This window comes from Rhopalosiphum padi, chromosome 4 (genome assembly GCF_020882245.1).
Source record: "Rhopalosiphum padi isolate XX-2018 chromosome 4, ASM2088224v1, whole genome shotgun sequence".
Taxonomy (NCBI): Eukaryota; Metazoa; Arthropoda; class Insecta; order Hemiptera; family Aphididae; genus Rhopalosiphum; species Rhopalosiphum padi.
In genome coordinates, this window is record NC_083600.1 from 49,090,034 (window position 1) to 49,104,992 (window position 14,959).

At 27.2% G+C, this 14,959-nt stretch overlaps 1 protein-coding gene across 2 annotated transcripts in view; it reads right to left on the reverse strand.

Moving 5' to 3' along the window:
- The window catches only part of LOC132930315 (protein dead ringer homolog), a 68,741-nt gene that overhangs the window by 45,673 nt on the left and 8,109 nt on the right, over positions 1-14,959 (reverse strand). Inside the window, exons 2-3 of one of the 2 annotated variants that reach the window (XM_060996113.1) lie at positions 9,211-9,364; positions 111-323 (exon numbers count right to left, since the gene is read on the reverse strand). In XM_060996113.1, the coding sequence (XP_060852096.1) occupies positions 111-296 (186 nt within the window). In that variant the 5' untranslated portion in view covers positions 297-323; positions 9,211-9,364. The remainder of the gene's footprint in view (positions 1-110; positions 324-9,210; positions 9,365-14,959) is intronic. The other variant, XM_060996112.1, reaches the window with a different exon arrangement.

Sequence of the window (14,959 nt, forward strand, 5' to 3'; positions counted from 1 at the left end):
ATCCACCACTAATCATAATTTTAAACTTTCTAGAAATTCAAGTTCCTAAATATAGGTATTGTTAAATAAGCCATATAGTTACAATAGGAAACTAATTAATGAAATTATACCTGCATTTCCAGGATATCCGGTTCTTCTTCCGGTGAACAATCGTCATCCACTCTTCTACGGTCATCTTCATCCTCGTCATCAGTACCTTTAGGTGATTGAATCCAATGATATGATTGAGGTTGTACGCTCAAATTCAAGTTTAAGCCAAGTCTTGCACTATCTGTGGCATCCATTGTCATTTTCATACAGTCAATTGGCAAATCGGTACTTAACTAAATAATAATCAATATAAAATTATAAATACATTTTTAATAAAGAATAATAATTAATATACCTAAATAGTAATAAAACTAATATTATGTCATTCGTTATATTATGGGAAACTAAATAATCTGACCACCGCGTGCCGAACACGGAACAGCATAATATTAACCTCTACGTAGAACATATTAAGGTATTCCATTAAATCATTAGACGCTTCATTTTTGTGCTATAAATTATAGCTATTAGTTATTACAGTATTATTTTATACGTTATACCTCCAACTATAATTTTAAAATGGAAAATTAGCAAACAAATATAATTTAAATTCAACGTTTAATACTTCTACGAATATAAATATTTCACATATATATTTTGTTTATAAACATAAGAAATTTATAGCGATAAAATACATAATAATTAATATTAGCGATTATCAAATATTATTTTGAAATTATTTAGTATAAAATTTAATTTTTAAGATATAATTGCTTCTAAATAATTTAATAGCACGGGTATAATCATAAATCATTGTACAATTTTTGCAAATCTATCACATCTCACATCTATCAAAAGTCTTTAAAAAAAAAATAAGAAGACCGATAATTAAGTCTAAGTAAATTAATAATAAAAAAAAAACACTTTTTGTCCCTCAACAGTTACAAAAAAAAGGATCAAGCACGTGTTTCATTAAAACTACATTAGTCCAGTTGGCGCTCAGCCACACGTCATTTGGTCCTACACTGATTTTGACATACACTAGCACGACGTCAAAGCGATTTAGTTTTTTAAATCTTACTTAACAGATTAATTAATTAATATAGTCTCGATCAATTCATGAGAACTTAATCCAATAATTAAAGGTTGAAATAGTAGCAATAAAATATTAGAAATACAATAAACAAAAATTCTCTAATTAATAGACATGAATTGTTTAGTATAATTATACAATATAATAGGTTGAAGGTATAATGTCATATTTTAAATAGGTACCTACATAATAACAACTAAAACTGTATATAGTAGTTTTACGTTTTAATTGTTACTTATTAATTATAAATTTTTAATGTTCACATTTAAAATACAGTTGTAATCATGATTATCCCGGAAGTTTAAACTGAAATTATTTAATTAGGTACCTAAACCAAAAAACATCATGCAAATATATAGGTAATTTGATTTATAATCACGTGATTACAAACACAAAACAGTATAAGTAATTTAATTTTTTTTTTCTTAATAACTTATTTTAATATTATATATTTTTTTAAATACCTAAAGTAATAATAATTTTAAACTTATGATAGGTGCTTATACCTTATACACTTTAAATTGTTATATGTATAAATAATATAAATAAGTCAATATAATAAAAAAGATAACATATTAACATAACTGATATATTTTTTATTTATAAAGAAAAGAAATTAAAATGTTTTATGTTTTATATTCTTTATTCAATATATTATAAATAATTATAGTTATAATAATCATATTTTTTCTTACTTATATATGATTTTATATGTATTTACGGTTAACGACAAAGAATTTCATTCATATAAAATATAATTTTATTGATTTACAAAATATATAACCTGATGGCTGATTGATATCATGGAAACATAACTATATGATTGTATTAGGTACTGTAATAGTAATAGACGTTTCAAACATACATTAATTATTTAACAAATTTGATCGTAAAAAGAAAAACTCCTCGACGAATATATGTGTAAGACGACGGTGTCAAGTGATTTAACATGCATTTAAAGAAATACGTTTGTAGAAGCAATAAATTCATTAGTTACTACCAATGTGGTCGACCGGAAATACGGTGAACGTTATTGTTTGATGTAAAGACACGTGACTCTTATTATTTCTTCATTCCTCCGAGTAGTGATAGTGATATGTGTGACAGGTATTATGCACGGTCGTTGGACGTTATTTTGTTAATGATAAGAACGTGCTAGAAGAAATCGCGAAAGTCTATATATGTATATATATATATTACATATATAAATGTCAAGGGTGTCTGTACAACAACTGTAAGGATAATATTTTTCAAAGGAGACTCGGACTTAACGATGCAACTGCATCACCACTCACTTACATATTATAGAAGGTATGGCAAGTAAATTTATATATTGGACTCGATCAATGAGTCAAATATCAATTTTCCGTTATAATCATATATACGTAATGTACGGTATACAGCTACACTGCCATATACGAATATTCAATGTAATTGTAAAGATCCTTTATAGGAACTCCTAATTAAATATTATATTATATGTAGGTATTTATATTATACATTATACAAGGTTGTTCATGTTATGATTTTATGAGGTGCAACTCTTGAGAATAATCGTTTCAATGAGTGATGGAATCGAAAAAATATTTTGCGTTTTTTGGAATCATAGAGGATATTTTTAGTATTCACGTTATCTATCTCATCCAGTTGTAAACAGCAACAACAAAATATATTATAGTACGGGATTTGCAATTAAAAATCTTGAATTTTCAAATTCCTTAACAGGTTTTTGATTCTACTCACTAATATTATGAGCCTGTAGAGAGCTTAAAGTTTGTAACAAACAAGAAACAGCCTGTATTTGATTAAACATTGTATAGGTACTACAAAGTACAACTACAAGTAAGTTTTGAATTTTTTTTTGTTTGTTTGCTTTTTACTTCCATCCTCGTGCGAAGATGCTAGGTCTGCAGTTACACCATCATAGCAGCAGATGATTCGTTTAAAGCGCGCCTACTAATGGTATAGGTGTGCTGTCATTATAAGTTCATTAATTACAGTGATAGATTCCCGTTCGCTACAGTTTAAAACAGTTTTTATTTTCGGTCGCCGCTGGTTGTTAAATAAATTCCAACTACATCATTAATATCATCGCACGACTACTGACGTCACCCTTTGCACGCTTCCCGCCATCCCTTGAAGCCAACCCTTACGCGCCCTGCTATCCGCGACCTAAACGGAAAACAAGATTAGTGAACATCCAAATGACGTGTGTTATTTTGTGTTTTTTCCCCTCTTTTTTTCTCACTCCTTCTCCGCGAAAATTTTCGCATTCCGATACAGATGCCCATCAATTTCAACTGTTATTACTATTCCACCGTAATATCGGGTACACAACTAAACATCGTAGGTCGATGCGATGGTCGTTTATCAAATCCTAACAAAGTGACGAAATAAACGTCTAAGAAAAACTAAAGTATGTGGTTAAGAGAAAAATTAGTTAGGTACTAATAAAATACGATTTTACAATATGAACTATTACTTTAATAGTATATTATAAATTGCCAATCAAATTATGAAATTATCAATATAGGATTTTAAATGTTGTAGCTTTGTTATACAATCCTTTGTTTGTAGTCTGAATTATTTTTGTATAATTACTTTTTTATCTTAAAATATATTTATACTTTATAAGCATTGTCATATTACATTATTTAGTTTTAATTTATTATTAATTTAATTAATACTGCATATTGCATATTCCTTTATTTTACTTTATATTTTATATATAGTTTTAATTTTTCTATACTCCACGTATTATAAAATATAATCATTTTCAATACGTGATTATATTAAATAAATATTGTATACAAAATACAACGTATATATAAATAAACTTTACTTTTATAATTTATAAATATTTTCTTCAAATGTTTACAGTTTACACATCCAATTTTCTGCTTTTATAATTTTAAATTACTTCTGTACTAACGTCTATATATAACTGGTTTTTAATTACTATTTCATATTTAATATTGTATACTCTTATTATTTTGATTTCCATTTAACTTAAGTATTTATATAGTTAAATGATTTTTTTTGACTTACTTCGTATCTTATTATTTTAATGAATTTATGAATAATAATAATTTTGCATATTTATCTATTAAAATAATAAATAACAAAATAATGAAGTTCTGCTGATTAAATAAATAATATATCTAATCGTACAGTACACTTTGTTATTCGACATTTTTTTTTTTATATATATAATATCTTTTAATAAAATAAATTGTAAATTATTTAATATGTCAAATAGTAAATAACCTGCAATGTTGAATATATTTTATTAGGTTTTCCTTGGATACCTATACTTATTTTTACTAGCCATAGGTATATATTATGTGTACATGTAATAAATTTAGAATGAATGATTTTAGAAAAGGAATTTAGAATGAAAAATTCCTATTATATACACCTTCGTCAAATACATTACCTAGATATAATTATTGTTTTGATGTATTCGTTATAATCAAAAAGTGTCATTTTTATAAATGTGGGTAGTTAAATTCAAAAAACCCATCGGCATAGTGGGCGTTATATATTTAATCAAGACCAAAGACATATATTTTGATCTCAGATTAATTATATACGTATGATAATACTTTTTTTAAATTAAATCTCACCACGCAAAATTATTTTGAATGTCATTAATAAGTAATGACTAATTATGTAAAAGAGAAACGGTAGGTGTCAAAAACACAAAAATATTGATGCACAATATGTACTTATTACAAAATACAAACTAATAAATTGTTGTTTTATGATATTTCTTAATATACTTAGTGAAATATATTAAAACAAGTCTGAAATATAATATTAGGCATGATAATTTATATTCAAGACATTATGTGTCGTACTGTTGTAGACTATAATATAAATTTATTGTCAAAAGCAACAAATAGAAATATTATTATAATTGCGTGACTATAACACTACTAGCTAGTCAAATTTCAATTTATATCTGATCAGATTACGTTCACTGTTTAAATACTCTAAGTCTCTAAATATTAGCAAATAAGATTCCTATAAGGCTATAATATATATATTAATTCTAAAAATATAAACTATGATAGTTATAACCGTTTGTATAATACAAATTGATTCGATTAATATAAAATAACTACACTATACATGCGTGACTATGTATACAGTTCTACATACTCTGAATAACGCAACATGAATCGTCCGGTTTAGCTGTTTTTATGCTTGTTTTGTTTTTAAAAAGACCTTCAAATGTGATTTATGACCGTTAAAAATTGGTTTATTTATAATTTATATAATAAATAATTTAATACTGGATAATTTATCATTCCTATCGGTTTTATTGTAATAGATATTTAGATTTGTTTTTAATTAAATTTAATATAACTTATATAAAAAAATTTACATTTCAAATTATTATCAAACACGTTATTTAATAAATATATTTCTTTGAGTATTGCACTCTGTTTATCTGCGGTTTATTATTAAACTTATATTTATATACCTTCTATAATATGTTATGAATATTAATAGTAGCTTATATTTAATAACTAATAACCAATAGTCAAATGATTCCAAAAAAAATAATGAATACCGCCGTTTTAAAGTTTTAAAAAATAAAATATTAAAATTTAACTAACTACCTATAGAAATATATTAAACTATTAAACGAATTTTGTACATAACGGATCAATGAATCACATTTTATAAATCTAATTGATTTTATTATATAACATAATACATTAAATTCTATAAGTATATTCATGTCATTCTTAGGTATATACAATGAAGTTCTGCGTTCTACATGCTTCTACAAACTTTAAAATAAATCATTAATCCCGTATGCCTACAATATAATAATATTTTGTAATTAATTGGTGCAGAAAAACACGAACTAACTAAAAGTACAAATGTATAATTCCGAACAACACTTGTGCACTTTTTACGTGATATTTAAGTACATATATTAAAAATTCTATACGAGCAACCGTCAGTGTTAAATTGAATAGGTTTATTGTCGCGAGTAAATTATAAGTATGGACTGGAATCCGCAAATGACCACGTTGTACATATATTTAAGTATTGAATATAGGTATAGGTAGCAGAGTGTTGTTCATATCATTGTACGAAATAATAATAAAATGTACATATATAATATATTTGTGTATATTTGGGTTTGTGTTGGCGTCTATACATTATTATTAGTAGCTGTATATACGATGCACTATTATAATGCGCAGCGCTAGTACAATACGCACGAAGAGCGGTCAACGAATGATTGCAAAAAATACATTACAAATTGCCATTGAAACTTCGGGGAAGGGGGGGGGGAACAACGTAATATTATACGTACTTGATCCTATTGTGATGACTATAAAAAAGTTCATATTATTCGATTTGATTTTTTTTTTTTATAATTATAGCAATCGAAACAACACCACATATTATTATACAGCGACCGTGTATAATATTATGTATAGTTAGATGTATATGTATATGGTGTATTTTACTATTATTGTTTTCGTCGTAATATACGCATTCTTGAATCCACGTGTGTATATATAACATAATATTATACAGTGGTGTACTTACACACTTTTACGTTTGCGAGTTCTGCATATTATAGTACAACCGTCCGTGGTAGTGCCTGCGGTGCGTGTTACTGCAGTTATATAATACATATAGCCTATAGGCTTTGACACACCGTAACTTAGCCCGTGGCACTTCGTTATCCCGAGCAAATTGCCGTGCAAATTTATAGCCTATATATACGCGTTACTATATGCTCAATACGCGCATTATATACGACCAGACCAACCATAACGTATGTATATACATAATACACATACACATATATAGAGTGATGTAAATGCAATCATGTATAGTGTAGTATATGCAGTAGTCTGTCAAGGTGTGAGCTAGGAAATAAATACTTTATTATAAGTTGCAGCGGTCAGTTTGATAGACCGATAAAATTTGCAGCTATATATATATAATATATATTATACTCTCAACAAGACAACAACTGTACATGTTTTCAATATGCACGCTTATTATTATATTACGTACAATATTATTGTAACTAATAAGTATTTTCAACAATAGCTGGAGCGTGTATAATATAGTGGCGTATATCAATCTATAGTATTATTCAAATAAATTGCAGGGTTTGATCAAATTGAAAAAATAAAAACACAAATTACTGTTAAACTGGTTAGATATAGTTTAAAAATTAATATAGTCCTTTATAGTATATGTGTATTATGTATACTGTATATTATGTATATTATATGTATATGTTAGTTTTCCAAAAATGAAATTTAATTATTGAACAAATTATTTTGTAGAACAATACCAAATCGAACCTTTGTTATTATTATAAAATACATTTTTATTTTGAAAATAAAAAAATAACACTATTATTATTATTATTATTTATACAAAACGTGTAGAATGTACATGTGGGTTTTAAATTAATACCTCGTGTATTCTATTGAATTGGAGAAAATTCTTTAGAATATAAACAATTTATACTCATTGTCTGTTTTCAAAATATGAGTAATAACATATTTTATTTTAAACTGAACATAACAAAATAACATAATATATTATATATATATTTGTATAATTGAATTACCTATGCTATTAAATAATTCATCATCGTCAACGAAGTAAATGCGTGTATGACTTATACCAAATATGCATAAGTTGCGTTTCTGAAAATATAGGTACTGTCTACAATGATCGTCGGGGTGCAACAATGAATTCATGTGACATTTTTAGCGGGCAAAACGTCTTATTATATTTTATAAAATAAAAAAATGAAATAAAATGAGAAACAATAATTTTATTCACAAAGGAGGACAGTATCACGTGGGCGCACGTTGAATATGGCGGTTCTTTTATTGTGTAGACGTGTACACGCGGTTGATACGCCTTTTTAAATTGCACGGACCCAATACATACCGTTGATAATCGATTATGATGACGAATGTAAATAACGACTTAGTAATTGGCCGCCCACAGCCAGTGATTCCGAATATTATGAATGGCTATAATATTATAAACGCGATCATAAAATTTCGAATAAAATACCCTTTGTGTTTAAAATATATTTCTCAAATTTTAAAACATAATTAAATTACTCGCAACGCATATATTATGAATTTTTAGCCATAACAATTGTAATTTGTAATAAAACGTAGATACCTATATTGTATGTAATTGCAAATTCCGTACGTAAAACATATGTTAAAAATAAATTAGATTTAATTTTAAACACTGCAAAACAAATAATATGTGAGCATACATTTTGAAAACTTTATAAATAGATGTGTACCTAAGCGCATAATTCCTATTATAGGTAGTCTATACATATAATGTATATAGTATGCATAATATAATAATGTTATACATTTAAACTAGGCAGCATGTTACATCGTCGTTAAGTTTTATGTATAATATAATTAATGTCTATACCAAGTATACTATAATATGGTATCCACCAATATTAACTATTTCTATCACGCTATATACCAATGTCATCATCTGTCAGATTCCAGAGTGGCATTTCGATTAAGTTTTAATTAAAAATCATATAATACAAACACTGGTAATTAGTAAGTAAAACGTAGCACCTATAAAAGTTAATACGATACGTATTATTATGTTTATCTGTACCTAATTGCATACAATCTGGTAACATCAATCGGGCTATATTCGAGTTTTGATTAGGTACTGTATATATAGGCACTTGCCGGCTATTCGATTATACATTATAGTTGATATAGTGTTAATACATTACAGTGATTAGACACCATGTGGAGTAACATCTATACCTACGCACGTCGGAATCAATAAACGATACCTACACACAAAAGGTCAGATCAAAATTAGATAACAACTTACAAGTGCAATTTCTGAATAAATTTTCAAACACAGTTTAGTATTATATATACATCGATATCTCAGACTACAGTAATCCGACTTAATGGTTTATTTTTGTTTTTATAAAACACGATACGCGTAGGTATATCACTAGAACGGTATAGGTACTCTACTAGGTGAAAATAGGTATACTTTATAGTAATATAATATAATACCGGTAATCGCGAACAGATGATTGGTCCACAACTGTATAGATCAACTGAAACGTCAATTGACTTGCGCCAGGGCTCGCGAATGTCGCACTTGCATCACGGTTGGAGGACCGACGCACGGGACGTACTGACGTCCATTCGAGATAATTCAAGTCTACTGTAATAAATAATAATATACAGCTTGAATTTCGAAGTGCTAAAATTACACGTCGACATTGTGTCTTTCTGCCAGTACTGTGTTTGCACTTGGCACGTTCCGGTGAATTTTTGTGAAATTTTAACGTCAGCCACCTTATTATAAAATAATATATATATATATATATATATATATATATATATGTATGTATTCAGTAAGTATGTAAACATATTCAAACAAAATATAACGTATTTATACCTATAACTATATATGATGTTAATTGTAATATTTATTTTTGTTACGGCCGTAGCACACGACGCACACACTAACCGCTATAAATGTACATCGCGTGGTACATCTTGAACACACAATGCGCAGCGATAATATACTTATACGTTAAGGGGTGTATATTATGCGTCTGGGGTGGTTACTGCGGTAGTGTTTTCGCCGTCCTGCAGATGTTAGACAAGCTAGCATAATATTATAATAAACGATCGGCGGTGTCCACGGATTTGTTGTTATGGAAGACACATAATTTTTTTTTTTCAATAAAAATATTTAAATCGACACACGCGAACGATTAAAAAGAAACCGGTTTCGATAAATAATTATATGTATTTAAAACATTGTACTGTAATAATGGGCTGTGTAAGAATCGGACGGGGTTGATAAGCGCGATGTAACCGTGGCTACTGGTAAACAAACGTCCGCGGACTCCGACTCCCGAGTACACCCGCCCACATTTATTTATACAAATATATTCTCATCATCACTACCAGACAATATTTGGTATGTGCACTAATAACTGTATAAAACATAAACGTTATTAAACTCTTTGCCGAATATCACGTATAAAAATAATATCGTAAAAATGTTCAAAGACCAGAACAGCCTTCAGAAACTGCACAATTTAATAATACAATCACAAAACGAAAATCCTTAGTTGCAGGACCACATAGATATCTATTTTCATTTTTCACTGTTGAATATAAGTACCATATATTTATTATCTATGCGAAACATAATATATATATAATGATATTATAGATACGATTTTGGTTGATAACATCCTGATCTATAATGTCCATACTAGTCTTATATGACTATTCCATTAACCATTGTTCATTTTCTATTTATCTAACCAAGTTCAAGTATTTTATTGCTTGGCCATTAAAAAGAAAAAAAATGTAAATATACATGAAACACTAATAGTTTTATGAGATGGCGTTTATTTCCTTCCTTTTAGACGCAGAATAGTATTGTATTAACAATTTGTTTGTCTATTTCTGTTGAGAAAAAAAATTATGTCCGCCTTACACACGTATGTGATAAATAAAAAAACGGGGGTAAAATAAAAATAAAATAAAACTCTAGTTCATTAATCGGCGGCCTGCATTAATCGGAACCTATAAAATCGGTCATAAACATTTCTCGAACGACCGTTTTCTACGTAATAAGCCCTTCTATTATTGTATAGACACCCATTAAACCGGACGTTATTAAACGCTTCTGACATTTAACGATTGTTTTAAATATACTTGGCATGTACACAGGGCAGTCCAAAAAGCATGAAGTTACCGGTCAAAATTTGATCTTATATGATATGCGCAAACATGAACTGATAAAATATGAGCAATATGAGTTATGACGTTGTATTATATATAGGTAGGTAAGGGTATTACAGAAAATTTTCAAAATAATATTTTTATTTTTACTATTAAAATATATAGAGTTGTTATTTGTTAATCAAATACTATTACTTACAATGGTATTTTTCAGAAAGTTACCTCAGATTAAACAACACGGCTTCATGAAAACATATGTTAGAGACTACAATTACTATAATAGTATAATAATAAGGCAAATGACAATTTATCAACTAATATAAAATGTATTAATATACATATTAAACAAAATAATGGTTTAAAATTCTAATATAATATAAAGTCCAGATAGTAGATGGATATGATCATATCTAAATATCATAATTCATTGAAATTATATTAACTGCGACGTTACAAAATGTTTAAAATATTATGTTTCAAGTTTAAAATTTAAAATTTTAAAATTATACGCATAATTTAAAATTATTATTATTATTATTCTATTTAATGTATGTAGGAGTATTATATTATATAGCTATTTTCTTACGTACTCGTATATTTCCAATACGCAAATATCTAATAACATAATTAAAACAAATAATACATAAATATTTGTTTGAACTACCTATATGTTATTATTATTATAATATTATATTAAATTTCAAGGTAATAATTCACGTTTTAAGTTATACATATTTTATTAATTTAATTTTTCTTTGAACAATTTTGAAACACATATAATTTCTTCCTTCGGAAACCTATTTTCATATGAGATTTCTCGTGTAAGTTTTCACGTAATTGTGTAAAGTTCAAGCAAAAAATAATAGCATCAAACCACATTTTCATGCTTTTCTGCTTCCACGTACCTACATATATATATATTCAGTATTAGTGTATCGTTTACATGGTTACGTGTTCTGTTTTGTTTAACACGTTTTTTTTCACGCATCTGTTGATCGTTTCACATGTACGCGCGATAAATAAAATAAAAAGAAAACATCGGGACAAGCGCATAAAAACCCCTCTTGACGCCGGTTTTATTAATCGGCTCGTATCAATCGGAACGCATAAAATCGGCCATAAACATTTTCTCGGTAACTGTTTCCCTACATGCAATATGCACGTACATGTATATAGCATTGTATAGTGTATACGTATAGTAACCCATCTGCAATTGTTGCATATAACAGACATCCGTATTGAAGTATAAAAACATATAGCTCCCGTGTTCCTATTATTTATGTTATACTCATCACACATTCACACAATAGCTATAATATCGGTCAGTACTTACTAATTATCGATCTCCTAGTCACGAAATTGGACAACTAAAGAAAACTCAATTATCGTTATTTTTATTTTCGTGAGTTATTAATCGTTAAAAATCAGATGTCATCGACAACCTGTAGGCTTATTATAATACAAAAATTAATCCATTCCAATTTATTAACAACTATTGTCGTGTAGTACTCGTATTTATAGTGTTATTGTAAAATTTAAATTAAATAAAACAATTTAATCGATTATTTATGATTTTGTATAATATATTATTTATAGGTGTAAACGATATTATTAAGTATGGGAATTATAAACATATAGGTATAGGTACTTATATAATTCACGGTGATTAATCTTAGGCAATGAGCGAATGACAAATATTTTTAAAAGTCATTGGAATAATTGTATCATATGTGACAGTATACCTATTCATAATTTATATAAATTTAAAAATGGAGACGTTCACACAAAATATTATACAAGTGAAAAACTTATGATTTATGAATAAAGTATTATATAGGTAGGTAAGGTATATACTTATTTTACTCTATATTTTGAATATAATAATTCATTTGAGCGTCACTAAAAAGATCTAACAAAATTCACCATTGATTTGGTAATATTATTATGATAAAAGATGTGATTACTATATTTACTAGATACACAAGATAATCATTTGTCATTATAATAAATAAATAGCTATAGAGTCCATGCTATTATACTAGTGATTTCCAACCTGTAAGCTGGGAGACATGCACTCCCCCGTGCATTTATAGGTGAATAAAGATTTTGCTAAAAACTTGTCAACATAATATTAGTTTTCTCTTTGAAGTTGATGCGCCAAACGATTAAACGCATTCACGTAAAAAAAAAAAAATATATACTTTTAACGAGAAACAAATAAAAAACTTTTGAATAATAATTACAGTAATACAAAAATTTCAGATGATAAAATATATAAGTAATGATAGGTTAGGTTAGGCTAGGTCAATTAGCATCTCGCCTTAAAACTAATTTATTCAAAAAAGTTAGGTTGTCTACCCCCCCTCCATTTACGATAAACTAATATATTTAGTACTAACTTTTAGTTTATATACAGTAGTATGCAATCAATGTTCAGGAAATTAGCAACAAATTTCAAGAACTTACGATGCACGCGTTTAAGTAAATCACTAACACTATAGCTGTACGAAGGTACTAGATATATTCAAGAATAGAGCGAGCAATAAAATACTTTAAGAAGACGTTACACTCGGGTGTGCTGTCTATGTCTTGTAAACATACAATAAAGCAGATTTGTATTTAGCAGTTTCAATTTTGTCTTCAGACAAAAACATATGAGAAAACACAGAAAATATCTTGAAATTTGGTTACGTAGATAAATCCACTAAATTATTACAGGTTACTATACATAAAATTGAAGCTGCTAAACACAAATTTGCTATATTGTACATTTGTAAAATGGAATTATCAATATAATTGTGAAAGGTCAACTTTGAATCGAAGGTTTTATCAAGATCCTAAACCATTATATTGCATATAGTAGACAACTCAACTAAATATAGGTTAAAATGGTTAAATGGAGTGGTTTATTAAAAAATAATTATAAAGAAACATTTGTACAAAATGAAGGATAAGCCGATTATAAGAGATCAAATGACATCCAAGTTTAGATCTTCCTGAAGAGCGGGCTATCGTCAATTAAATTAATTTCTGAAAAATCTGAAAAATGTGTGAAAAAAATGAAAATTTAATAAATATTTTGAAAATTAATCAAATTCTTCTTCTTTTAATTGAAATTTATTCCCTAATAATTCTAAAAGTTATGACCCTTTTTTTAGTATTTTAATTCGTGTATTTTTAAAAAACCACCCAATTTATATAATAACATAATATAATTTTTTTACAATAATTTTCATAGCCAAGATGCATTTGTTATACATTTTATTTAATGTCTAATAATAATATAATATGAACAGCCCAAAACTCGTTAAGTCCTAATAGATGGCCTGATGCCAAATTTCACGGCTCATTAACAATAAGTTATTTCACTTTTTTACGGGTTTGTTTGCATTCAATTTTACAACTATTTAATCTTATCAAAAATTATATCAATCCATATGTAAAAAAACTATGTGAAAATGTTGTTTACAGTTTCTGATGAAAGAAACCGTTGGCTCATGTCTTATTGTACACACCCTCCTTAATAGTATAATTTTACGTCCACCTCTACATAGTCCACAACCCTGTGAGAAATTTAATAAACAAATATAAGAATTCATTTTTAAATATTCTTGACATTAGTTATTAGAATTTATACATTCAAAGAAGGTACGCAACTGAGATTGTATACATAAACGTATTATAAAAAAATTATGATTAATTATAATTTCGCAATCGAAATTTCTAATTATTTTTAATAACAAACTATTTTTATTTTACGTTAATACACAAGTAAAATAAATATTTTAAACTTAGTCCCATTTGATTATTTTTTACCCAACATTTTTTAGTCTGAAGAGTTAGAATAAAAAAAACCTATAAACATCACCTGCCACTCAAAACATTACTTTTCAGCGCTTCAGTTTTTTTCCTAAGGGGAAACAACTATTTTTAGTTGAAGAATAAATAGTCTGAATAGTGTATATGAATAATTTGTTTTTATGAATTTTTTAAAAATATAAAATATTTCCATCTTTTATAAAGTTTTATAAAAAATATAATAAAAATAAAC